At 49.1% G+C, this 27622-nt stretch overlaps 1 protein-coding gene across 1 annotated transcript; it reads left to right on the top strand.

Annotated features, from left to right (window-relative positions):
- The first annotated feature begins 5 nt into the window (after positions 1 to 5).
- NEURL3 (neuralized E3 ubiquitin protein ligase 3) lies at positions 6 to 5129 on the top strand. Its single transcript, XM_047069208.1, has 4 exons — positions 6 to 33; positions 2772 to 3257; positions 4189 to 4257; positions 4909 to 5129. Exons 1-4 carry the CDS (start codon positions 6 to 8, stop codon positions 5127 to 5129), a joined length of 804 nt encoding a protein of 267 aa, XP_046925164.1.
- The last annotated feature ends 22493 nt before the right edge of the window (positions 5130 to 27622 follow it).

Raw genomic sequence — 27622 nt, 5'->3', positions numbered from 1 at the left:
GGCTGATGGGGGCCCAGCTCTCCTCCCAGGCTGGTAAGTGGGAGCCCTAAGTTTGGTCTGCAAGGGATGCAAGAGGCAGAGGGGAGGCTGTGGAACCTTGGGCGAGTCAGTTTTCCCTAGGGCCTCAGTTTCTTCATCTGCAGGCTGGGGCCAATGCGATTCACCTTGCCTGACAGCTTATAGGGCTGTCAGAAGCACAGACCAAAAGGTTGCCAGGCACAGTGGTTCTCTGAGAGCCTCACCGGAGACCACAGCGTTCCCTTGGTGTGCAGGGGCAGGAGAGAGAGAATCTGCTTTTACTGCCAGAGATCCAGACTGTGTCTCAGAACCCTGCTCCCTCCCAGGCAGAGAGCCTGGAGTCTCAGCCCTTGGCTCCCTAAGGGCACCAAAGGCTCACACACCAGCAGCAGGTACTGCCCCGAGCTTGGGGGGCAGGGAGGTGGTGAGGACGGTGGGGGCCAAGCTTCCGTTGCTGCTGCTGCTGCTGCTGTGGCAACTGTGTCTGGATTCCAGGTCACGGTGGTGCCATGGAGGAGGCAGCAAGGAGTGTGGGCGGCAGGAGTGGGGCCCCGGCTCCTCCACTCCTGGCTGTGAAGATGTGCAGAACCACCCCAACTCAGTTCCCTCTGGGTGCTTCCCTGCAGGTTGTGGGAGGAGTGAAAGAAGCTGTAAGGGTTAACAGGTGCCTGGCACCCAAGAGGCTTGGTGACTGGAGGGGTGGTGATGAAGAAGGTGATAGAGATCTGGGGAGGTCCTTGCTGAGCAGGGGGCTGACCCTCAGTTACTTAGATTCCAAGAGACTTACTGCCAAGATTTTCTTTGAATCTACCTGGGGGGTGTGGTGGGGGCGGTGGGGGGAGGGGAGGCATGCAAAAGTCACGATGCCTACCCAGGGGGGCAGTCGGCTCCTCATACTCAGGATCTCCAGGCAGGTACCTGGAGACTGCAGGTCTTGGCTGACCATGCATATCGATCCCATTGGTGGATAAGGAGACCTATACCCAGTGGGGCAGTGACCTGCATAGGTGACCAACAGAGCGGGGACTAGAATCTGGGTATCAGACACGGCTGCCCTCCTCAGAGCTCCTGCAGTGACTCTGCAGTAGGCCCAAAGACAAGTCCATCCGATGTCAGGGCCCTCGGCTCTGACTCCTGGTCACCCACCGTCCGTGCCTACTTGGGGACTCCCCTTTGCTTGTGCATAGCCTCCAGGGAAAGGCATCTGGGCAGACTATCAGGAAGGGAGGGAGAGATTAGGGTATTCCAGGAAGGGGTGACATGCAGGGGATGTGGGTGAGGGAGGGGTGAGCTTGGATAGCAGGACCCTGTGAGCGGGTTCAGAGGTCCCCAAGGCCAGAGTGAGTGCTTGTTCCTAATGCCTCAGCGAGGGGAACCATGGAACCATGATATGCTTGCCTCTGGCCTGAATCCATCGGGAACAGATTGACTATGACCTCAAGGGTGTCCCTTGTGCCTGACCAGATTGAGGGTTGCACCTTGTGACCCGTTGGAATCTTGCAGGCTTGTGAGTAATCAGAGGAGCAGAACTGGAGAAGCTGATGAGATCTGGGAGGGGAGGGGCCTTGCTCTTTTGGGTTGGGTTCAGGCTCAAGTCCGGATTGAATTCCCCCCCCCTTTTTTTTTTTTTAGTGTTTATTTATTTTTGAGAGAGAGACAGAGAGAGACAGAGCCTAAGCAGAGGAGGGGCAGTGAGAGAGGGAGACCGAGAATCTGAAGCAGGCTCCAGGATCCGAGCTATCAGCACAGAGCCGAATGTGGGGCTCAAATTCACAAACTGTGAGATCATGCCCTGAGCCGATGCGATGCTCAACCGACTGAGCCACCCAGGCTCCTGCTGATTGAATTCGCTATTTTCAGCTTCCCTCCTCTAACCAAGAAAGAACAGGACGAGAGGGGGGTAAGGGAGGAGAGCAGTTCTGGCTCAGGAAGCTCACCAGCTTCCTCCAGGCTCAGGCCTGAGGCTTGAGAGGAAAGGCTGCCCAGTAGGGAACTTCCCCTCCCGACTGCCAAGTGGAGTGGGGTCGGGAAGTCCCCGGATTTCAAAGCTCAGCCCTGGGCCTTGGCTGGCCCAGCCCACCATTCTGACACCCCGCCCCCGCCACAACCTGGCACTCCCTCTCTAGCCTGTGCCGCCCCACCTGGCTCTGTGGGGGAGCTGTTGGACCCCTTTCTCTCCTAGGAAAAGGAAGTCACCCTCACTGGGGGCCATGGCCTTCACAAATGATGCAGGTTTTCTGTGGGACAATCATAAAGTCAGACAAACAGAGAGGAAAACAGCTGCAATACCAGGACCCATCTGCCAGAGCTGAGCACCATTAGCAGACCCATCTCCTCTCAGGTTGTTTCTAGATACAGGGAGAATATATGTGTGTATATTAAACATATGTGTCGAACAAAACCCGGATCATATTATGTATACTATTTCTAACACCTGCTCTTTCTATTTAATGCCAATAACCGGGACTAGGTATTTAGAGCCGGTACATGTAGGCGTGATTTTACAACATCCCTCCGGGAGGGGAACTGAGGTGGGGGAATTCACAGTGGGAATTCAGATCCCAGACATGCAAAGTGTGTTCCTCACCAGGCTCTAATCAGGTCTCTGGGGGCTCCCTGGATGAGGGCAGGGGCAATGGCCCCGGGGAGATGCGGGGGTGGGGGGCGGAGATAGCTCTGGGGAACAAATGAGTCCGGATCCAGACCACACTGACGTCACCATCCCTCCACCCACCCCCCCCCCATCTCCGCAGACACCAAGGCGCCCCGGGAGACACTGCGCTTCCACCCTGAGGCCAAGGGCGCGCAGGTGCGTCTAGACGCCCAGCGGTGCACTGCGCGCAGGAACGCCACGTTCCACGACGGCATCGTGTTCAGCCAGCGGCCGGTGCTTCCCGGGGAGCGGGTGGCGGTCCGCGTGGTGTGGCACGAGGGCGGCTGGTGCGGCGGGCTCCGCGTGGGCTTCACGCGCCTGGACCCCGCGCGGGTGTCCGCGCCCAGCCTGCCACCCTTCGTGTGCCCGGACCTGGAGCTGCAGAGCCCGACATGGGCGGCCATGCTGCCCGAGGGCTGCGCGCTGGCGGGGGACGTGGTCTGCTTCTGGGTGAACCGCAGGGGCCGGCTCTTCGTCAGGGTCAACTCGGGCCCCCGGCTGCTGCTGCGCAAGGGCGTGCTCATGGGCGCCCCCCTCTGGGCCGTGATGGACGTGTACGGGACCACCAAGGCCATCAAGCTACTGGGTGAGACAATCCGCGAGGACCCGGGCACCGCCCCTCGGGTGGCTCGGGTGGTACTGCGTCCCCATCCAGAGCCGTGGGGAGAGCCTTTCATCTTTTCCTATACGGTCAGTTTTACGTCACTGGCACTGGAGACGCCAGATGGACAAGACCCCAGTCAAAGGGAGGGCAGCCTTGTCCCTAGGGAATGCTATGACTAGCACTCCAAACATCTGTCAAAGGGCTGTTTCACAAAAGGAGAGGTCGGGGGCTGGGTTTTGCTGCCTTAGTAGGAGTTCAGGGGAGTCAAGGGTGGCAAGCAAAGGGAACAGAAGTGGAAGCGGTTAGAGGTGCACAGGAAGACTGCCGGTGGGGGCAGAGTGAGCCGTCCAGTCAATGAGTGGGGAAACCGTAACCATCCCTCTAGCCACCTGAAAGGAGAGTGGACTTGAGGGAGAGTGGATACAGGAAACGTCTATAGAAAGAAATACTGGCATTCCTGTGCTGGTTGTCCACCGGCCTACACAGCAGTCCATTTCCTCTTCCCCCACCCCTACCGGTTATAAAATCCCTTGTCACAGCGGCTGAAGTCTCGCCCCTGGGACGCCCGATTGGGTAGGTCTGGTGTAGAGCCAAGCACCTGTTTTCCCCACCTCCTGGGGGATTTTAATGCACATCCGGGTTTAGGAAGGTGGGTAACGCTGAGGGTCTCCAGTCAGGCGGCGGCACCAGGGCAAAGGGGAGATGTTTAAAGGAAGGGTGGTTTTAGGAAAAAGCGTCGACAGCTTCACAAGTTCTCTGCTGGGGTGAGCTGGGGAAGGGGTGGCTGGGGCCATAAGATCAGCGGGGAGCTCCAGCACTGCAAGCAAGCAGGTGGAACTCTTTCAAGGGCCTGGTAGGGTGGAAGCACCTGGGCTTTGCTTTCCTGGGTCCTGAGTTTCCCTCTCTCCCTCAGATCCCACAGCCAGTGCCTTCCCCTCAACCGTGCCACGGGCCCTCATCGATGAGTCTCTGCAGCCGGAAGGTGAGTGGCTTCCCCGAGCCCAGCGAGCCAGGGACAGGCTCCCCAGGACTCTAGCACCAGAGGCCCCACCCCCACCCCAGGGAGGCCCCAGCTCTGGGAACTGGCTAAAATCCTTCCGAGTCCCACGAAGTCTCCCACGGGCTTTAGGCCAAAAGATTTGGCTCTGCCTCCTAGAAACCTAAAAGCAATTTAATAGCTTTGCCTTCTAGAACATTGGCTAACTTTTCAAGTTACAAGAGCACATTCGTGAACAAATAACGTTGTTTTGTCCCCGCTTGAAAAAGCAGTCCATGTTCGTAATAAAAGTTTTGCCAAACGGAAAGAAAATAAATATTAGAGGATACATAAGGAAGTAAAAAAATAAATAAATAACCACTGCCTCTTAGGGGGATTTCCTCCTACTATTTTGTAGTCATATATCTATGAGGAATTGTGCTGTTTTCCTTTTTTTTTCCAAGTTGGAATTTTATGATATATATGTATGTGCAGTATGGTTTTCTTCCCATTTCTTTTCATTTGGTTATGTTGTGAGCATTTTCTCATTAATAGTCAAAATAGGCCTGCGTGGTTCTCTGTCCTGTGGTTATAGCATGAGTAGGCTGCCCGCGCTTTGCCCCCACGTGCCCCAACTCGTGTTGTCCCCTTTCCCAGCCACAGCAGGAGAGGAATGTGCCATCTGTTTCCACCACGCTGCCAACACCTGCCTGGTTCCCTGCGGCCACACACACTTCTGCAGCTACTGTGCCTTGCGGGTCTTCAGGGACTTGGCCAAATGCCCTGTATGTCGCTGGGAGATCAAGGCGGTGGTCCCATCGTGGGGCCCTCCCATTCTGAGGACTGGGGAGGGCCTCCTGATGCAGGTAGCAAATTGAATCTAGCTCTGAGCCAGAGGGAGGAGGTGCAGCCCCACCTTCGTTCTGGAGAAGAGTCAGAAAAGCTGGTCATCAACAAGAGATGGGGGCAGGGAGGCTCTTTCCCCCTCCCCAACAGGTTGGGGTCCGTGGAGCAAGGAGGAGCCCCTTTTTCTGCCCACACCAGAACTCCCTTCCTAGTGGGGTTCCTGTAGAAAGTGGCTCAGCAGTGGGCCAGCAGGCTTCTGGTCCCCCCCTGCTTGGCTCCAAGTTCATTTGTGCCCAGGGCTTGCCAAGGCTTTTGGCTGGCCACCTGGTCCAGCCACCATAGACCTAGCAATCGTGGTACGCATAGGTCACATCCATGAGAAGGGCCTTTATATAGAGATGAGACAGCCTGATCCCTAGTTTCATAGCTGGGGAAGTTAAGGTAACTGCATGTATCTGGTGAAATCCCAGCCCACCCCTGGGTATTGAGGAGCCTGGACCACACACAGAGAGGCATCTGGGTGGAATGTTTACAGTCCTGTGTGGAAGCTGGGTGACCCCTGACAAATCCTTCAGAAAATGGATAGGAGAGACCTGCTTGCCTGCCTTGCAGGGTGATTGTGAGGTTCCAGTGAGATCACGTATCTGAAGAGGTTTCCGCACGTGAGACTATACTGTCGTTGCTATGCCTTTTTCCTTGCCAAATTCTGAGGTGTCAAAATAAAGTTTGTCTTTTGGGAATGATTTGCAATGAATATGTCCTCTTTGCCACAGTCAGGGGGAGTGGATGGAGCTGTGGCCTGTCGGGATGCTAGGGCATTGGGGAACCCTCTGTCCTCTCCGGATACACCCTAGGCTTGCGGTGGACTGGGTGGGGCTTGGGCATTCAGGTCTGTGGACTTTATTCTGCTGAGCACGTGAAGGGGACGGTCCTACACTCCCAGGCCTGAAGTCACAGCCGGGCTTTGCCCCTGCCACCCTTGATTTTGGGGGGACTTCCAGGAGGCTCTGACTCCTGAACGAAGGGAGGAGTTGACCCAAGAGCCCACCTCAGCAGGTGCTTGTGGCGGGGGCAAGCCATACCTGATACTTTGCTGCTGTTCTTGTACCGTGACCAGTGGTATCGAGTCCTATCTCCCGAGAGAGAGGACTAAAAAGGCAGGTCCAACTATTGTGCTCAGACTTGTAATGATGCTTCATCAACCGCCTCCCTACCCACACCATTGCCAGCCAGTGGGTCAGTGCGTTGGGTTTGGTGAGAATGGTGTAGCTCACACTCTGGAGTCGGATCCCCTCTCCACCACTCGTGAGTGGTCTAATTTTGGTCATGTGCCTTGATTTCTGCGAGCGTCAGTTCCTTCATCTGTAAAGTGGAAATAAGATCATTGTGTTTGCTGGCATGTGTGAGAATAGTGAGTATGAAACTTGTACCTTAGATGAAATACTCAAAACACAGCATCTCCCTTCTCCTGGAAAAGGCATCTCCCAGGAGAAGCAGCCAAGAGGTCAGTGGGCAAGGCTGGGTGTGAGTCCTGACAGGGACTCGGGTGTGAGTCCTGACAGCTTACTGAGTTTTACCAAGGGCCCCCATGTCACCCCGGTTATTTTGGAATGATTCCTGTAGATCCTTTTTTTCATCTTTTTAAGTGTCCTTTTGTTGTTAAACCCAGACACCTCCAAGGCAGGGGCATTACTTTAATCGTATTTCCAGGGAATACCTTCTTCGTAGTTAACCCCTAAGCAAGCCTGGTCTTAGAACGGATCTGTAACCGGAGCAGGGAGACTTCTGCAATGGTAGAGTAAGGAGTTCTGTAAATCCATTCCTCCATAAAGGCAACAAAAATATTGACAAGATTGTAAACAATCAACTTTTTCTAGAACTCTAGCTATTCACCAAAGCCTAACAACAATCTGACGAGGGGTTTATCCAAGAGAAACTGCTCAGGTTTGGTAAGAACAGTGGGGTTTGTGGGGTATTGACTTGGCCTACTGCCATCCCTCTAGTCCCAGCTCCCTAGTAGCCTTAAAAACCAGCAGCCTGGAAGCTCTTAAGGAGACAGATTGGGTTAGGAACATCTCAAGAAAGTTCTATCACCCAAGCATCATCACTATTTGACCTGAATGGCAATTCATTGGAAAAGCTTGATTTATGGGGTGTTGTCATTACTTAATCCAACTTGGAGCTCTCTACTCAGGAAAACCCCTATTCCCAGGGCATTTGTCAAATATAATCAGCTTCAGTTGCTTAACATCACAGCTACCTAAGACTGAGATACCAGTTGGGGCAAACATGAGCCCGGCCAAAAATTTAAAAGGAAGACCTGAGAAGATAGATGTTCACAGGGGACTTTGAAAAACTCTGGTATATTTCTGGGGATCTGAACGACTGCGTGCATGGTCTGGAAAGGCCTGAGAGGGCCCCAGTCTCTCACTTCTGGCTTCCCTTGAGGTGCTGTGCAAGCAGAAAGTAAACAGTAAGACAGAGTTGTAAATTGCCTGAGCATTGAAGGCATGCCTCAACCCACAGAGCTCCTTGGCAAAGAGCGGAAGATTTATAGCTCAAGGCATTTAAGGGAATCTCTGTCCAGTCATTAGCTGACTTATTAAGCTAACTGAGTGGAGACATCAGTGGCTGCATGCTACAAGGAATATAGACCTTACAGGAGCACCGGGGTGGCTCAGTCGGTTAAGCGTCCGGCTTCGGCTCAGGTCACAATCTCACGGTTGGTGGGTTCAAGCCCTGCGTCAGGCTCTGTGCTGACAGCTCAGAGCCAGGAGCCTGCTTCAGATTCTGTGTCTCCCTCTCGCTCAGCCCCTACCCCAACTCATGCTCTGTTTCATTCTGTCTCAAAAATAAATACACATTAAAAAAAAAAAAAAAAGACCTTACAGAACTAGTCCCAGAAAGTCATTAAACAAATGGATACACAAACAACAGTAGCAACGAACCCCGGCAGGGGTGGTGGTGGTGGTGGTGTCATATTCAGAGTTGCCAGATGATATTATCTAGAGGATCTGGTTTTCAAAATAAATTAAAAAAAAATTTTTTTTTAAACATTTATTTGTTTTTGAGACAGAGAGAGAACATGAACAGGGGAAGGTCAGAGAAAGAGGGAGACACAGAATCCGAAACAGGCTCCAGGCTCTGAGCTGTCAACACAGAGCCCGACGCGGGGCTCGAACTCACGGACCGCGAGATCATGACCCAAGCTGAAGTCGGACGCTTAACCGACTGAGCCACCCAGGCGCCCCTAGGAGGATCTGGTTTTCAAAAGGAAAAATAAATCTCTCTCTCTCTATCTATATATATATAACCTGAAAAGAAACAGGAAAGTATGGCCCATACACAGAAAAAAAATCAGTCACTAGAAACTGCCCCTGAAGAAGGCTAGATGTTGAACTTCCTAGACAAAGATTTTATTTATTTTTCTTAGTTTAATTTTTCTGTGTCTTTTTTTTTTTTTTTTTTTTTTAGTTAACACACAGTGTTATATTCGTTTCAGGTGTACAATATAGTGATTCACCAATTCTATACATTACTCAGTGCTCATCATGATAAATGTGCTCTTCACCCCTTTGCCTGTTTCAGCCATCCCCCTACCCACCTCTCCTCTGGTAATCAGTTTGTTTGTTCTCTGTAGTTAAGAGTCTGTTTCTCGCTTTGTCTTTCTCACCCTCGTTTTTCCTTTGTTGATTAAATTCCACATATGAGTGAAATCATATAGTATTTGTCTTTCCCTGACTTTTTTCCCTCAGCATTATACTCTCCAGCTGCATCTGTGTCATTGCAAATGGGAAGACTTCATTCTTTTTTATGGCTGAACAATATTCCATTGTATATGTAAACCACATCTTCTTTATCCGGTCATCTATCATTGGACACTTGGGCTGCTTCCATAATTTGCCTATTATAAATATTGCTGCAATAAACATAGGGTTGCCTATATCCTTTTGAATTCAGTGTTTTTGTATTCCTTGGTTAAATATTCAGTAGTGTGATTGCTGGATTGTAGTGTAGTTCTCTTTTTTTTTTTTAATTTTTTTTAATGTTTATTTATTTTTGAGACAGAGAGAGAGACAGACCATGAATGGGGGAGGGTCAGAGAGAGGGAGACACAGAATCTGAAACAGGCTCCAGGCTCTGAGCTGTCAGCACAGAGCCCGACGCGGGGCTCGAACTCACGGACCGCGAGATCGTGACCTGAGCTGAAGTCGGCCGCTTAACCGACTGAGCCACCCAGGCGCCCCTGTAGTTCTCTTTTTAATTTTTTGAGGAATCTTCATTACTGCCCCACAATGGCAGTGGCTGTGCCAGTTTGCACTCCCCCCTCCAACACTGTACAAGAGTTCCTGTTTCTCCACATCCTTGCCAACACTTGTTGTTTCTTATGGTTTTGATTTTAGCCATTCTGACAGGTGTGAGGTGATATCTCGTGATAGGTTTGAGTTGCATTCCCCTTATGATGAGTGATGTTGAGCATCTTATCATGTGTCTGTTGGCCACCTGTATTAGACAGAGACTCACATGAGCTATTATAAATCTGTTCAAAAAGGGGCGCCTGGGTGGCGCAGTCGGTTAAGCGTCCGACTTCAGCTCAGGTCACGATCTCGCGGTCCGTGAGTTCGAGCCCCGCGTCGGGCTCTGGGCTGATGGCTCAGAGCCTGGAGCCTGCTTCTGATTCTGTGTCTCCCTCTCTCTCTGCCCCTCCCCCGTTCATGCTCTGTCTCAAAAATAAATAAATAAATAAATAAATCTGTTCAAATTTTTTTTTTCAACGTTTATTTATTTTTGGGACAGAGAGAGACAGAGCATGAACGGGGGAGGGGCAGAGAGAGAGGGAGACACAGAATCGGAAGCAGGTTCCAGGCTCTGAGCCATCAGCCCAGAGCCCGACGCGGGGCTCGAACTCACGGACCGCGAGATCGTGACCTGAGCTGAAGTCGGACGCTTAACCGACTGCGCCACCCAGGCGCCCCAATAAATCTGTTCAAAGTATTAAAGGAAACTGTCCAAAGAATTAAAGGAAAGTGCGCTATCAGCGTCTCACCAGGTAGAGAACCTCAGTAGGAGATAGAAATTATAAAAAACAACCATGGGCGCCTGGGTGGCTCAGCCGGTTAAGTGTCTGGTTTCGGCTCAGGTCATGATCTCACCGTTCATGGGTTTGAACCCCGCGTCAGGCTCTGTGCTGACTGCTTGCTCAGAGCCTGGAGCCTGTTCCAGATTCTGTGTCTCGTCTCTCTCTGCCCCTCCCCCGCTCGCCCTCTGTCTCACTTTGTCTCTCAAAAATAAATAAATGTAATAAAAAAAATTTTAAAAACCCAACCAAATAGAAATTCTTTTTAATTAATTAATTAATTAATTAATTATTTTTAAAAATTTACATCCAAGTTAGCATACAGTGCAACAATGATTTCAGGAGTAGATTCCTTAATGCCCCTTACCCCCCCTTAGCCCATCCCCCCGTCCCACAACCCCTCCAGCAACCCTCTGTTTGTTCTCTATATTTAAGAATCTCTTATATTTTGTCCCGTTCCCTGTTTTTATATTATTTTTGCTTCCCTTCACTTATGTTCATCTGTTTTGTATCTTATATGAGTGAAGTCATATGATATTTGTCCTTCTCTGACTGATTAATTTCGCTTGGCACAATATTCTCTAGTTGCATCCATGTAGTTGCAAAATGGCAAGATTTCATTCTTTTTGATTGCCGAGTAATACTCCATTGTATCTATGTACCACATCTTCTTTATGCATTCATCCATCGATGGACATTTGGGCTCTTTCCATACTTTGGCTATTGTCGATAGTGCTGCTATAAACGTGGGGGTGCATGTGTTCCTTAGAAACAGCACACCTGGGGCGCCTGGGTGGCTCAGTCGGTTAAGTGTCCGACTTCAGCTCAGGTCACGATCTCGGGGTCCGCGAGTTCGAGCCCCACGTCGGGCTCTGGGCTGATGGCTCAGAGCCTGGAACCTGCTTCCGATTCTGTGTCTCCCTCTCTCTCTGCCCCTCCCCCGTTCATGCTGTGTCTCTCTCTGTCTCAAAAATAAATAAACGTTAAAAAAAAAAAAAAAGAAACAGCACACCTGTATCCCGTGGATAAATGCCTAGTAGTGCAATTGCTGGGTTGTAAGGTAGTTCTATTTTTAGTTTTTTGAGGAAATTCCTTACTGTTTTCCAGAGTGGCTGCACCAGTTTGCATTCCCATGTAACAAGTATTTATATGGTATTAATGTCAGCCAGTAAAAATAGTACCTTACATTTAGGGGAAAAGCAATTGTAATGACAATAGATTTCTCATCAGAAACCATGGGGGCCACAAGGAAGTGTCACATTTTTCAAGGGCAGGGGAAAAAAAAAACTATCAGTTCAGAATTTTATGTCCAGAGAAATGATCCTTCAGGAATGAAGAGGAAATCAAGATCTTCTCAGATGAAGGAAAACTAAGAGAATTCGTTACCAGCAAACCTAAAGGAATGACAAAAGGAAGTTCCCCAAACAGAAAAATCAGTAATTATAGAAGAAGGAATCTTGGAACATGAGAAAGGAAGAAAAAGGGAAGAATACAAACGCAGTGAAGTCTAAGAGCACAAAGGAGCATGCAGTAGCATAGGAGATACGCACAATATGCCTGGTGGTCATTCTCAGCTGCTCCATTCATATAGAGCTTCTCTGATGTCCATGAGCACCGAGCTCCCTTGGACCCATAATCCACGGGTTTTTGGCAAGACTCAAAGCAAGTACAAGTACAAGGTTGTTGCCGGGAAGCAGCTGCCCAGACTGGGACTACATTCTGAACCTTCACCGAAGGAATGTGAGAGAGCACAGTAGGTGCTATATCTGATCTGAGGCTCCTGTCTTCCCCAATGTACTTCTTGCGTGCAGAGGACACTTGAGATTCTAGGGAACAGTCAAAACATAAGACAGAAGGCGAGCTAACCAGGAATCACAGCATTGGACCGTAACGTGGATGAAAACGGAACCTCCGTTGTGCCAAACCACTGAAATCATGGGCTTTATTCGTTACTGCAATTTGTGTTTCCTTGGAGTTTATATCTTTGCAGAATCACAGCACATGACTTTTCCATTTAATAGACAATATTTAAATCTGAAGTAATTTATTTTTATATCATTCGCTGAGCAAATGTCTCACATATGTCTTTTGATATAATTTATTTTATTTAATTGGTAGCTTGATTTTTTTGCCATCATGTCATGTGCTCGTGCATGTTTACCACATTTGATGTGCACAAGGTATTTTATTTTTTTTTTAATTTTTTTTTTCAACGTTTATTTATTTTTGGGACAGAGAGAGACAGAGCATGAACGGGGGAGGGGCAGAGAGAGAGGGAGACACAGAATCGGAAACAGGCTCCAGGCTCTGAGCCATCAGCCCAGAGCCCGACGCGGGGCTCGAACTCACGGACCGCGAGATCGTGACCTGGCTGAAGTCGGACGCTTAACCGACTGCGCCACCCAGGCGCCCCGCACAAGGTATTTTAAAGAACAATATGGGAAAATATTTGACCTCAGAGCAGTGGTGGCCTTTTAAAACAAGATACAAAAAAACCAAGGCAATGAAGGGGAGACTGGCAAGTTTGATTACATACAGATTGTTAAAAAGCGCTACTTTGCCAAAAGATACCATAAATAAAACTGAAAGGCAAGTTAACCATCAGGAAATAGGGTATTTCAGCATATATAACAGAATGGATTGATATCCAAATATAGACAGCATTCACTCCTACAATCTATAAGAAAATCACAAATAGCTCTCCATGCAAGTACCTAAGGTCACATACAGGGAAATCAATCCAAGCGTCCAATGAACATGAGATAGACGATCTTGTTCACCAGGGTCTGGGAAATGCAAATGAAGGCAGCAATAAAATGCCAACAGAATGGAAATTGATTGAACAAAAAAATTTGTGACATCGTCTGCTGAAATTTAAAGTATTCATAACCTATTGCCCCAGTTTTATTTATTCTAGAATATCACTCACACTGGTGAGATGGAAAGTCACTGGATTAAAGCAAATGGAGGAGTGTGTGGGTGAGCTTATATTAATTAGGGTTTATCGACTTGGGGAACATTGTACCATGGTTACAAAGGACAAGTTATCATGATACTTCTGACATACGGAATGTGACATATAGTCAGTTTAATGTATGTAAAAATATATCAAGTGTGTGTGTGTATTAGTAAATGCATAGTAAAGGATCTAGAAGGATAAGAGAGGTAACCCTGAGGAAAGGAGTGGGGTAGTGGAAACTTGACTGAGAAAAATTTAAATTTAACTGCAATATGAAGCTTTTTTTTTTTAACAATGGGAATGAGTTTCTCTATCAGTTAAAAAAATAAAAAGAGTTGCTTTGGTAAATAATCTTTTAGTAGTTGCTTTGGTAAATAATCTTTGAGGTAGTTCCTCAAAAAGTTAAACGTAGTTATACGACTCAGCAATTTCACTCGTAGGTGTACACCCTAGAGAATTGAAATCATACGTCCACACAAAAACTTGTATACAAATGTTGATAGCAGGATTATTCATAGTAGCCCCAAAGTGGAAAACAACCCAAATGTCCATCAGCTGATGAATGGATAAACAAAATGTGGTATATCTATACAATGGGATTGTCTTTCACCATAAAAAAGGGCTGAAGTGATGGGGCGCCTGGGTGCCTCCTCCACTTAAGCGTCCAACTTTGGCTCAGGTTATGTTCTCATGGTTCGTGGGTTCAAGCCCTGTGTTGGGCTCTGGGCTGAAAAGGCAGAGCCTGCTTGGGATTGTCTCTCCTCCTCTTTCTCTGCTTGTACCCCACCTGTGCGTTCTCTCTCTCTCTCAAAATAAAAAAACTTAAAAAAAAAGAGAGATAAAATGCTGATGCATGCTACAACATGATGAATCTTGAAAGCATACTAAGAGCAGGAAGCCACTCATAAAGGCCACATATTGTGTGACAGAATAGGCAAATCCACAAAGACAAGGTAAATTAGCAGGTGCCATGGCTGGGGACAGGGAGGAATGGGGAGTGACAACTAAGGGGTACAAGGTTTCTTTTTGGGGTGAGGAAAATGGTCTAAAATTGATTGTCCTGGTGGTCGCACTCCTTTGTGAATATACTAACAACCACTGAGCTGAGCTGCACACTTTAGAGGTGTGGATAGCATGGAATGTGGATTATACCTCAGCGTAAAAATGTTGAAAAAAAATTGGGGCACCTGGGTGGCTCAGTCGGTTAAGCGTCCGACTTCAGCTCGGGTCATGATCTCACAGTTTATGATTCAAGCCCCACGTCGGGCTCTGGGGTGACTGCTCAGAGCCTGGAGCCTGCTTTGGATTCTGTGTCTCCCTCTCTGTCCACTTACTCTCTGTCTCTCAAAAAAAATAAACATTAAAAAAAATTTTCTTGGGGCGCCTGGGTGGCGCAGTCGGTTGAGCGTCCGACTTCAGCCGGGTCACGATCTCGCGGCCCGTGAGTTCGAGCCCCGCGTCGGGCTCTTGGCTGATGGCTCAGAGCCTGGAACCTGTTTCCGATTCTGTGTCTCCCTCTCTCTGCCCCTCCCCAATTCATGCTCTGTCTCTCTCTGTCCCAAAAAATAAATAAACGTTGAAAAAAAAAATTAAAAAAAAAAAAAAATTTTCTTTAAGTGATGCCAAAAAAAAAACACCCCACCCACACCCAAATAGACACTAAAACAGATGAATAATGAAGTGCAAGTGGGAGAAGAAGAAGAAGGCAATATTACCCTGGGAGCAGGAAATGCTTCAAAGAGGAAATGACACTTGAACTGTACTTACAGGGCAAATGGCTATTTGGGGACAGGAGGAGAAATTCAGGTAGTCCACATAGTGAGCACAGCTCACGGCAAGGTGGAAAAGTGCAGGCTGTGTCAGAGGAACAATGAGGAGGTCGCACTGGCCAAAGCAGAGGGAGCCGGAAGGGGAAGGTGGCTGGAACTGACCATGGAGTGCTCCGATGGCCGTGGGTGGCTGAGGGCAGCCCTTGCTGCCCGAGCTGACCCCGGGGAAGCTAATCTGTAGAGGCCACAGGTCACTGGGCCTGTCCCACCACAGCCAAAAAATGCTCTGCTTATAAGGTACTTAGGAGAGGGGTACCTGGGTGGCTCAGTTGGTTGAGCATCCGACTCTTGATTTTGGCTCAGGTCACGATCCCAGGGTCACGGGATCAAGCCCCACGTTGGCCTTTACACTGAGCTTGGAGTCTGCTTGGGACTCTCTTTCTCTCTTCGTCTTCTTCTCTCTCCTGCTCAAGTTCTATAAACAAACAAACAAACAAACAAACAAACTTAGGAGAGAAACAGCCTGCTTCTAAGTTTCACTTTCCTGGAAGTTCGAGATTTATAGTTTTTAGTGATAGGATGCTACTGGATCAAAGCAAAGAGAGTGAGTATATAATGAATCATCATCACGAGGATAATATGTAGAGTGAAAGGAAAGTGAAAGTGCAAACCAAGGATTGTCAATGTTTGCGATAAACATAAAGCCAGCTTGGGCTGGGTGCAGGGACCTGCGATGGGGCTTCAATGGGGCTTTCCTGGAGACTGGAGAAAAATTCCCTTGTTCAGGTGACTTCCAGATAAGGCTCCTGACTCCAGATAAGGAATGTGTGACTTCAGTCTGGGGAATAACAAGCCCTCCCCTAGGGACCAGGTCCATTGTGTCCCCTGTCCAACACACACACACACACACACACACACACACACACACACGGCCTACTTAATCCCCCTGGATCCCCCACCCCCTGCTCTGCGTGCAGAGGTCTCCTGCCTGCTGATAAGCTATTCAGGAAATTCCACTTGGAAGAAGTCCACAAGCAAAGGCTGGGGAGGGTGGCAGAGGAAAATTCCCGAGCCTAGTGGGAGGGTCCATCCCACTGTGGACCTGCACCAGATCAGTGTCCTGTCTGCCAGCTGTCCTACTCCCCCCCCCCATGCCTTCCTTTGAAGGAGGAGGAGGTAGGTGACTAGATGACTAGTCCTAGATGACTCTGGGATCCTCTGGTCTGCATGAAGTAGGTGGGTCACAGCAGATGGCAATATTTCCATTTTACAGCTAGGAAAGCTGAGGCCTAGACATTGTGTCCAACTTGCCCAAGGCCACTCAGCAGTCCATAGTGTTGTCAGGACTAGACCCCAAACCCCTGGATCCCAGCCACTGCCTCGTGCTGTGTCATTTATGGTTTGACACGAATACAGATCACCTGGGAGATACCACCCCTCCCCATCCCCCCAAAGTTCCCAACAAAGACAAAGGGTCAATTTGGACACAAACAGTGATGGAGATTGGTCAGCTTACCAATCTTCCTTCCGGGCCCAAACCATCTTTCTGGCTTCCTCTCCAGGACCTCTCCCCACTCCCTGTGCTCCTCCTGGGTCCTGCTGGCCGAAAAGAGGATCAAATACATTCAGTTCTTCACTTGTCCCCTCAAAGTGTGTGTGGTCCTGGGGTGGACTACCCCAAGAGCCCCGAGCTTCCTAAAAGAAAGAACCTAAATACTATACTGGAAAAAATACACTGTCCTTTTCCTTCCCCAAATGGACACTGAAGAAGACACGACCCTTGGCTGGAAGGGGACAAAGACCCTTGGGTTACCCTAAGGTAGAATCCTTTTTTGATGTTTGTGAGGAAGGGGACCCAAGGGTCCCATACCTGTGTAGCAAGTAGGTGTTCTCCCAGCCACAAGGACATGTCAAGACAGTGTGTGTCCTCTTAGAGGGATGAATTGGGGACTGACCCTGGAGAGGCCTGAGGCTAGCCTTTTCACCTCAGTGAGTTTATGAGGCCCACAAATCTGATTCTGACAGCACCCAGTGGATGTAGTCACCTCAGCAGGGTGGGCCCAGTCACCACCATAGGTAAAACCCATTGGGATAAATGTGAAACGACCCAAATGCCTATGGCTGCCACAGAAACGCCCTGCCCAGACCTCTGCTATGGGGACCGTGAGGGACCAAGAGCCCAGCTTCCCATGGCTGCTCCCGGCCTTTGACTAACATGGTGGAGCTCCAGGGTAGGCCCACCCCTGTAGCGTGGAGGTTCCTGTGATGGTGCTGTTTGCTCAATGATTGCCTCATCAGCCCAGCCAGTCTTCCTGGGGGCTGTCCCACAGACCCAGCTCTTCCCCTCCAACCTTCCTTCCTTCCCTTCTCCCTCCACAGGTGTCAGGCCTGCATCACATCTGAACGCTCTCACCTCTTTCTGCATTTGTCCCCCTTTATCCTCCACAGGACGTAACCCCCCTCCCGCCCCCCATAAATGCCTTGTATGTGTAATTGTCTCTTGGCATCTGCTTCTGGAAGGACCCAACTACCACAGTGTCCATCAACAGGAGAATGGTTGAAATCAAAGTGCTCACACAATGGATGAGCGAGGGCTATGAGCGTCACCCAGACAGATCTCCAAAATACAATGTTGATCGGAAAAAGCGCGTTGCAGAAGCATGCTTCAAATCAATCCCAGCCCACTAGCGGCTCTAAGCACTTCACAGGAACTTACGTATTTGCCACTCACACCAACATTCTAAAGTAGGACCTATCAGCAGCTCCTTTTCACAGATGACAAAACAGGTGAAAACCTCACTTCTTTGCACCACAATTTCCTCATCTCCTAAAGGGGGTAGAGATAATGCCTCCTCCACAGGACACGGTGAACATAGCAATATATATTTACAGTAAAACCTTGGATTACGAGTAACTTGGTCAGCGAGTGTTCTGCAAGACAAGCAAACATTTCCAACAAATTTTAACCTGTTAAATGAGTGATGTCTAGCAATACAAGCAGTATGTAATGTCGAACATCATATGATCACAACTGAGCCAATGGTTTCCCTCTCTCTCTCTCTCGCTCTCGCTCTCGCTCTGCCTCTCTCTGCAGGATTGTGGATGATTGTCTCCCATGCTTGGATGCTTGGTCTCAGGCCACGGTGTTTGGCAGAAACCAGTGATTTTTCAGAACATTGGAAGGTGCCCACAGCTGGCACCAGTGTATTTTTTGTCACTTCAAAGCACCTATGGACAGTCCTTTGCTTTTCCATCCAAGAGTAAGCTTAGCAATGCCATGCTTCATTCTAGGTCAGGCCGCCTGCAGATATAGGCCCTTTCCTCTGCTGCCTTATTGCCAGTCACATTAAATACAGTAGATGACAAGAGAGTATTCATACTGTATTGTCGTCAACATCCGTGCAAGCGTATACAATGGCCCCCATGAGGAAAAAGATTCCATTAGCCAAGAGATAGCAGTGATTCTGTTAGTGTTAGTGAAAGTTGTCCTACACGAAAACCCTCCTCTCTTTTGTCTCCCAGCCACAAAAGCTTTCAAAGGTAAGTGGCAGGTTAATTTGTTTGTTTTTCTTTATATTTTGTATTTTCTGTATTATTTTGTATTACATTGCGGTATTATAATCATTTTTATATGAATACTTTTGGGTTGTGGAATGAATCATCTGCCATTATTTCTTAGGAAGAAATTTGCTTTAATATACAATTGCTTTGGATTACAAGCATGTTCCCAGGATGAATTATGTTCACAAACCAAGGTTTTTCTGCATAGGATTTCTAGATAAGATTCAGATTGCTAATATAGACCCATAGTTCCTACTCTGAAAATTTGTAAAGATGTGTTTTGGAATTTGGAAATTTTTGGATTTGAGAAAGGGAAAATAGTGAATGTACCATATATTCCCACCAAATCCAGGGAAAGGGCTTTGTAATCAAACATGATAAAACTCCTGCCACAAACTTGTGAATATTAAGTGGGATAAATAAGGACTTCACTTCAGGTTCTGCCTCCAAATGACTTACGGAAAATCTTTTGGTTTCAGAGCTTTTTAGATTTCAGAATCTTGGATAACAGATTATTATCTTTTATCCAAGGACTTATTGTTAGGACTTACTGTCTATGTCCACAAGTGAGTGAGACCTCTAATTGTCTATTTTCATAATGTCCTCACCTGCTTTGAAATCTAAGTAAAAATAATTTTATCAAGTGGATAAGAAAGTGTTCCTTCCGGGGCCTCTGGATGGCTCAGTCTGTTAGCAGCTCAGAGCCTGGAGCCAGCTTCAGATTCTGTGTCTCCCTCTCTCTCTGCTTCTTCTCCGCTCGTGTGTGTGTGTGTGTGTGTGTGTGTGTGTGTGTGTGTGCATGTGCGCGCGCTCTCTCTCTCGAAAATAAATAAACATTAAAAAAAAGTGTCACTTCCTTTTCTGTTTGTTGTCACAGTTCCAAATTCACCAATAGCTAAAGATGTGCAATGTTACCGGGAACCTCTGGGGTCCTCCCTGACACAACAAACCTGCACGTAGAAACCTGCCCCGGGTAAACTAAGTGTGTGACCAGCACCCTGTCTGCGCAGTTAAGGGGCGGGGGGAAGCTGGCAGATAGCAGCACAGCCTTCTCCTTCACAGAGAGACTGTTCTCTCCCACAGCCACCAGCATTTCAGTGCGTACCTCCAAGGGTGGGTGCTTGCCCCCGGGAGGAGTGCATTTGCCACTCAAGGGAGCTGAGCAGGAGGCTTGGGCAGAAGTGAAACCCCATCTCCTCTCATTCTTGGCTTCCTTTGGTGTCCCTGGTGAGCAGCCACCGCCAATGCCTCAGCTCCTGGTGGGAGTCAAGGCAGAGGTCCTAAAGCAGTCTAAGGGAGAAGTATGAGCCCCTGGGTAAGAGGCAGACAGGGGATGGCATTTTCCTTTCTTACACTGGGCTCCGTCTGCCACCCTGCCTTAACCACAGGGTCGGACGACGGTTGGTCCTTTCATGGTGGCACTCCTCCTCAGCAAGCTCCTCCTAGAACATGACAGCCCAGGGCCTGTCTCCTGGCGATGTCACCAGGAACACCCGTGGATCAGTGGGGTACTCACGAGCCTCCCAGGTACTGCGTAAGAACTTTCCCCAGAGGCTCAAGGGAGGCGTGTGCTTTCTGTGATTCTGATTTCATTCCTTGAGTGTGTACTGTGCTCACAGCCTCGTGTTCACTTAGCATTATGCCCTCAAGTTCCATCCACGTCCTCACAGATGGCAGGATTTCTTTCTTTCTTATGGCTGAATAATATTCCATTGTAGACATACACCACATTTCTCTATCCATTCATCCATTGATGGATACTTAGGTTGTTTCTGTGTCTTGCCTATTGTAAGTAATGCTTCTATGAACACAGGGGTGCTCCTATCGTCTCAAATTCCCAGGTGAAGACCATTTGTTATAGTCTTAGGGGACCCATGAATGGAAGCCGTGCTGGCCACCAGAGCCAGGGGATCAAAGGGTGTCTCCTGAGCAGCAGCCACAAAAACTGGGACAGAAGATTTGTTCCCAGGCTCCTTTTGGGGAGACACTGGCCACGTGTGGAGCGGAGCGAGGCAGAGGGAGAGCACAAAGCTAGCACCTGCCCTCTGAGGTTTCTGGAGAGAAATTACCAGAGGCCCTTAGATGAGTGTTTAATTAAAAGCCTGCCCCTCGGCTGCAGCTGTGAAGATAAGCTAATAGGCCTCTTTCATGTGGGGACGGACGCCTCAGGCTGTACCTCCCTGCCTGGTGTTGCGGGTCGTGGCTGGGTAAGAACTCCTACTCCGTTGGTTGGTGACGGCCCTGGGGGACCTGGGAGCACAAGCCCTGCTGGCCACCAGAGATAGGCGGGCAAGGGTGGTAACCGGGAAAACCAGGGTGCCAGACTAGGGTTCGAGCTCCTTTTCTGGAGACCCTGCTGACCTGGAGTGAGGGAGAGGGCGGACCACACAGATGACCCCTGCTGGCCTCCATCTTGGGGCTTAATTCAGTAGGCCCTAGACGTGTGTTAAGTTAGATGCCTGCCCCTCGGGCCAAAGCTGGAGGCCTTTTTCACAGAAAGACTGGTCGCTTTTCAGTTGGCTGTGTCTCTGCTGGCCCCGAGGGCAGCCAGGTGAGTCCACACGATCCCCCCCCCACCCCAAGAACTGGTGCTTGTTTGCCAAGGCCTTGTGGGTCTCAGGGACATAAACCCCATTGGCTTTCAAAGCTAGATGGTTTTGGAGGCTCATCTCTCAGGTGTAGGTCTTATAAGTTGGGGTGCCAGATGTTGGGCTCAAATCCTTCACTCCTCAGGGAACTATGGGTTTAGAGTTCCCTCCTGCTTATGGGTTGTCACCCTGGGGGGTGAGGTTTATAGCGAGATCTATGTTTCAGCGTCTCCTACCCATAAGTGTTTTTTCTCATTTTTTAAAACAGATTTTATTTTATTTATTTATTTTTTTTAAGTAATCTCTAGGGGCACCTGGGTGGCTCAGTCCATTAAGCGTCCGACTTCAGCTCAGGTCATGATCTCACAGTCTGTGAGTTTGAGCCCCGCATCAGGCTCTATGCTGACAGCTCAGAGCCTGGAGCCTGCTTCCGATTCTGTGTCCCCACTCCCCCCTTCCCTCCCCCTCTCAAACTCTGTCTCTCTCTCTCTAAGAAATAAACATTAAAGGGGCGCCTGGGTGGCGCAGTCGGTTAAGCGTCCGACTTCAGCCAGGTCACGATCTCGCGGTCTGTGAGTTCGAGCCCCGCGTCGGGCTCTGGGCTGATGGCTCAGAGCCTGGAGCCTGTTTCCGATTCTGTGTCTCCCTCTCTCTCTGCCCCTCGCCCATTCATGCTCTGTCTCTCTCTGTCCCAAAAATAAATAAACGTTGAAAAAAAAAATTTAAAAAAAAAAAAGAAATAAACATTAAAAAAAAAAAATCTCTACACCCAGTGTGGGGCTTGAACTCACAATCCTGATATCAAGAGTTATCTGACTAAGCCACATGTCCCTCATTCTTCTGATATATAGGAATTACTCATCTAGATTGGGGTTTCTTTCAGAGGAAACTGTTCCATGTGTAGCTGTAGATTCAGTGTGTCCATGGGAGACGAGTTCAGGATCTTCCTTACCTCATCACCTTGAACCAGAACCAGCTTGGCGTTTTCTTTTTTTCTTTTTTTTAAAAATTTTTTTAATGTTTATGTATTTTTGAGACAGAGAGAGACAGAGCATGAACAGGGGAGGGGCAGAGAGAGAGGGAGACGCAGAATCGGAAGCAGGCTCCAGGCTCCAGCCGTCAGCCCAGAGCCCGACGCGGGGCTCGAACTCACGGACCGCGAGATCGTGACCCGAGCCGAAGTCGGACGCTCAGCCGACTGAGCCACCCAGGCGCCCCTGGCGTTTTCTTTAAAAGTCAGATGTACACCTACCGTAAGGCCGTGCCGTTCCGCTCCCGGCTCTACTCGAGAGAAGGAGAGCAGGTGCCCCCACAACGACTTGCGCGTGAATGTTCATAGCAGGTTGATTTGTCATTGCCCCACACTGAGAATAAAAAAGCCCACCAACAAGTGACCAGGTAGACAAAGACAGTGTCTCCATGCACGGGAGGCAGTAACACTGGCAGTGACAGAGGGCCACCTCACCTACTGTAGGAAGTCAGAGTGTTACTGCAGTAACATCCAATGGGCTATTATAAAAGCAACGTGGATGCATCTCAAAATAACTATGGTGAGTGAAAGCAGACAGACCCAAATTTCTAGAAAATTCAAATGAGCCTGTGAGGGATGAGGAGGAGCAGGAGGAAACTTCGGGCAGTAATGGCTGCGTTTAGGATCGTGATTGCAGGAAGTTTCACAGGTGTGTATGTGTATCAAAATTTGGCAAATGGTACAATTTGAATATATGCAGTGAGTCGCATATTAAGTACCTCGGAGCTGTTTTTTAAAAATCCAGCAATAGATTCCTCACCTGAGGGGAAGCTGCAACCTAGGCCTGACCAGGACAGCCCCTGGCCGGGGACAGAGGTGGAGAACACTTGGTCTCGTGCCGCAAGCCAGCATGCTTTCCACGCGCTGCACTGCCACCTGGTGGCCAGAGCCGGGCATCGGTGCTGGGCCGCCTGACCGAGCAGCCATGGGGCTCTAGAGCCCCCGCTAGGGGGATGCCTCCGCAAGGACCTTGGATGCCGTTGCCCCAACCTGGGCCCCAGATGCCGCAGCAAACTCAGATACCACAAGGACCAGGTGGGCGATGCATCCGAGGATGGCAGTGATGCCAAGTAGGTAGCCAGGCTTGGTGGGGACCATGGGGAGACAGTGAGCAGTCATGACTCAGCTCCACACACTTGTTGCCAGAATCAAGGCCCAATGTTGCCAAGTTTTTGGGGTTTTTTTTAAGAGCTGAAAATCCAGGTTTATATGGGAAACCTTCCAGTTTTTTAATGGCAAACTTATTTACTGCTTGGGCTAGTGCAGACCTATTAAACCATGCCCGTGGGCCAGAATCTGGGGGGTTGCTAGTTTGCAGCCTCTGAGCAAACACCTTGGATGTTCTTCCCAGGAGCCAGCCATGGAGTGGGAGGCCATGCTTTCTGTCCTTGCACAACATGAAGGAAGAGCCCAGGGCCAAGAGAGCAAGATATCCTTGTGTCTATCCAAAGTGAGAAAACAAGAGGTCCAAGTGTATTCCCTGAGGCTGTGACATTCACTAATGCTTAGCTGTTTTCCCTGCATTGGAATTTAAGGCCTCTGGCTTAGAGTTGGAATAGGTTTCCTTGCTGTTGTCTGGCACTGGGGAGGACTGAGGGAAGGATTAATGAAGGGTAACAAAGGGAAAGTTCTGAACACTCAGCAGGTGCCGAGGCCACAAGCACGTCCCCCAAAGAGAACAGATTCCCGTTTTTTTCCCTTAGCCTTCCAGCCAGACAAGGAACTTGGAGTGTCCCTGCACATCTGGGGTGCGCCTGTACCAGGAACAGAGCATCTCAAAAGCTAGGACATTTCTTGAACAAGATGCCAGTAGGGGGCCTTTGGTCACCAAGATGGAGGAAAGTGAATACTGAGCCCATCGGCCGGGGCGGGAGGGAAAGCCAGCGACTTTTGTAGAGTGTCGGCCAACCTGCTGAGGGTGGTGTGGAGGGCAGCCCTGGTGTCCCTTTGCTGACCTCAGGGCTTGACCTGGGCGGCCATCACTTGGCAGACAGAGGCCAGAAGCCATTCTGTCGTGGGCTGCCAGGCCTCCGGCTTCCTACAGTAGGTGAGGTGGCCATCTGTCCCTGTGAGCTGGGCCTCTTGATGGCCTTGAGGTCATGAGGATGTACCCAGAGTGGTCCTGCAACATCAAGAGGCTGCAGAGGCACTGATCTTTCTGTGGGGATCAGTTGGTCAGTGTCCATCAACCCTGCAGGGTGAGAAAGGTCACAAGCATGAGCCTCCCGCTTTCTGCCCCAGGCCTGGTCAGACTCTATGAGCAGTGCCAACCGTATCCCCATTCCGGGCCACTTGTCCCTGAGGGCAAAGACCAGGAGATGTGAAGTCAGATGCCCCTCACCTGCCCCAGGGAGCCTGTCTCCCTGCCTACATGCCCCTCCCACAGGCAGACGGGATGACCAACAAAAGTATACACATGGCCCCTGGTCTGCCTTCACTGCTGTCAGTGAGGGGAGGGCATACCTATGACTCTCACCCTCCAGAAGGCCTGGGACCACTCCCAGGGAAGCAGTCTCAGGGCAAATAGGAGAAGCCCCCAGGGCAAGTGCCCCAGGAGACACCAAGCAATGACCTGGACCTAGCAGCCGGCTCTAACCCGCCCGAAGGGACTCAGGGACAGGAGATAGGACTTGAGAGTATGGACATCTGTCAGGCCGGGCCAGTGTCTCTGAGCCCCTGGGCTCTGGCGTGCTCAGTCCTGCCAGGCTCTCAGCCAGTGCTAGACAGCAGCCTCTGGCAGGGGCTGCATGTGGCACGTGGGGACAGCCGACTGAGGGGCCCAGGGCCTAAAGAAATGTGGCCAGGGCACAGAGAGACACAATGTCGTGGGGCCAGAGCCCAAACACTGGGCGTGTCTCTAGAAGGAGCCCTGGGGACCCACACTGGGAATAAGATAGCAGACAGGGGAACCCTGAGTAGGAGATGATCAGGAGCATATTCCTCAGGCAAGGGCACCTACGTCCTTCCCAGGAATGGAGGAGGAAGAGCCACAGGGGCTAGGCTCTCTCCCTCAGAGGGAAGGCGGAGTGTGCTAAAGAGAAGATTCTTCATGACACTTGTTAAAGAACAGTAAGGCCAACTTTACTCAAGGGAGGGGACCAGGGCAATGGGTATCAGGACCACTGTAATGGGGTCTTGCACTGGGGGAGGCGGAATGGATTCAACTCTGAATGCAGCATGGGCAAGGGGGAATTTATAGCCAAGGAGCGGGGTAGGGGTCAGGGGATGGAAAATAACTAAGAGGAAACAGCAGGGGTCGGTGGGATCCTGGCTGACCTACCTAACAGGACTCTTGCTGAAGGCAGCAGGCCAAGATAATCAGACATCATCTGGGGGTGGTGGAGGCTGAGAAACCTGATCAGCTATTGAGATCGACCAGACACGGAAGCTGGAGATTCTGGCTAAACGGACTTAGGAGAGTGCTTATGAAATTAGACAATGCAAAGATGAACACGGAAGTCCAAAAGTCAAGGCCTTGTTGGAAAGAGCTCAGAGGGGGCTGATTCAAATTTGGTCAGAGAGAGACTCTTTATCAATCCCCCTCTCGTCCAAGGAAAGGAGTGACATTCTTCTTTCCTCTGAAAAGAAGTCCGTGTTCTCACTTGGTTGCCTTTTGCTCATTAAGGATCGGCTGTACCATCTATTTGGAGTTAGGGGTAGAGGGTATGTGCTGGATGGGGTGTGCATTCAGGCATTTACTGAGAGGGATTTCTATAAAAATAAAAGGAGGGGCGCCTGGGTGGCGCAGTCGGTTAGGCGTCCGACTTCAGCCAGGTCACGATCTCGCGGTCCGTGAGTTCGAGCCCCGCATCAGGCTCTGGGCTGATGGCTCAGAGCCTGGAGCCTGTTTCCGATTCTGTGTCTCCCTCTCTCTCTGCCCCTCCCCCGTCCATGCTCTGTCTCTCTCTGTCCCAAAAATAAAATAAAAAACATTGAAAAAAAAATTTAAAAATAAAAAAAAATAAATAAAATAAAAGGAAAAAAAGTTAATGGCTGGAAACCCAGTTTCTGTGTTGAGATGTTCCAGATGTTGGGCTTGAGGACAGGACTGGCAATCCAAGAAATTCCCTGATCTTCAGTTTGAATGTCTTTGGCGATGGTACGGGGTGATCTGGTGAAGTTTCTCAGCAGCAGGCACGATGGTGATTTCTTTGACGTTTATGTCAAATTCCCCACCTTTAGCTTGCAGGCTTCTGGAAGAAGGCAGGTTTAGCTTTCAGTGATGCCAAGTCAGGGGAATGGGAGAAAATTTGGAAGCATTAGTTTGGAGACTTGTAGCTAGATATTGGGGGAAACTTAGAAGAACTGAAGTTTTGATAAGGAGTGGCAAAATGCTCAAGACGGAACCCACAAGGGTGCGCTCTTGTTTTCCGTTGGAACAAAAATTTTCTCTACAGTCACCTGCTTTTGGTTCTCGTTTACAAATAAACCTGGATTTGGCCTGATTATTCACAGAAGTGCAGCAAGAATGGTAATTGACCATATGGGCCGTTTTGAGTTCACTTTGATGGAACTCTTTATAAGGAAGTCTTAGATTAGGCTTTTAAAATTCTCTCAAGGCTAGGAAGCCAAATCAGGAATTCTCCAGAAGCATTCACGTGTGGTACCTATTTGGATGAATCCCTCTCTTCTGAAATCCCCCAAATAACCCAAGATTCCTGGGCCTGCCAAGAAGTGACCTTCCTTACTCACCTGAAGACTGGGAACCCTGTAAGCCAGGTATCAGGATGATTTTTCCCAGAACACCTTGTAAGCATTGGCTCTATAAAGTTAAACCTGGTTTCTTAGAACCGTATGGTCCTACCTATCTGATTCTCTGCATCATTCTGAAATATGACATTCTCTCAAAACCTTGGATATTTAATGTTATCCAAATCTAACCAATTATTTCCTGTTACAAGAACAGGTTCTTATTGAACTTATTCAAGTAATTATATTGCCATAGAAATAAGAATATTCAATAAGAGTTTCCAAATTCTCAAGGGATCAGAGAGGGAGAAAAGGTAAGTGCTTTATCTCACAAAAGTATAATCTACTTAACTAGTATAAGTTATAGACAGTTTAAGTGAAAGGGATTCCTTATGTCTGGAAAAGAGAACATCAAAGCATTAGCAGTGTTCTAAAAAATAGCCATAATCATCCTTTAATCTGTTAACTCAGTTCCATTTAATCAATTTATTTTTTTTTTAAGTAGCCTTCACACCCAGCGAGGAGCCCAGTTTGGGGCTTGAACTCATGACCCTGAGATCAAGACCTGAGCTGAGATCAAAAGTCAAATGTTTGGGGCACCTGAGTGGCTCAGATGGTTAAGCATCCGGCTCAGGTCATGATCTCACAGCTCGTGAGATCGGGCTCCGCCCTGACAGCACAGAGCCCTGCTTGGGCTTCCCCTTCTCCCTTTCTTCTCTCTCAAAATAAATAAATAAATAAATAACCTTAAGGGAAAAAAAAGAGTCAGATGCTTAACCGACTGAGCCACCCAGGTGCCCCCCATGTAATCAATTCTTGTTCCATTTGATCCTGGGTTAGGCGTTCAATGAA

This window comes from Lynx rufus, unplaced genomic scaffold, assembly GCF_022079265.1.
Source record: "Lynx rufus isolate CCGP_SWC_20201006 ecotype Redwood Valley unplaced genomic scaffold, mLynRuf1.p SCAF_8, whole genome shotgun sequence".
Taxonomy (NCBI): Eukaryota; Metazoa; Chordata; class Mammalia; order Carnivora; family Felidae; genus Lynx; species Lynx rufus.
Note: the sequence above shows the minus strand (reverse complement) of the source record. Positions and strands in the feature narration are given on the sequence as shown.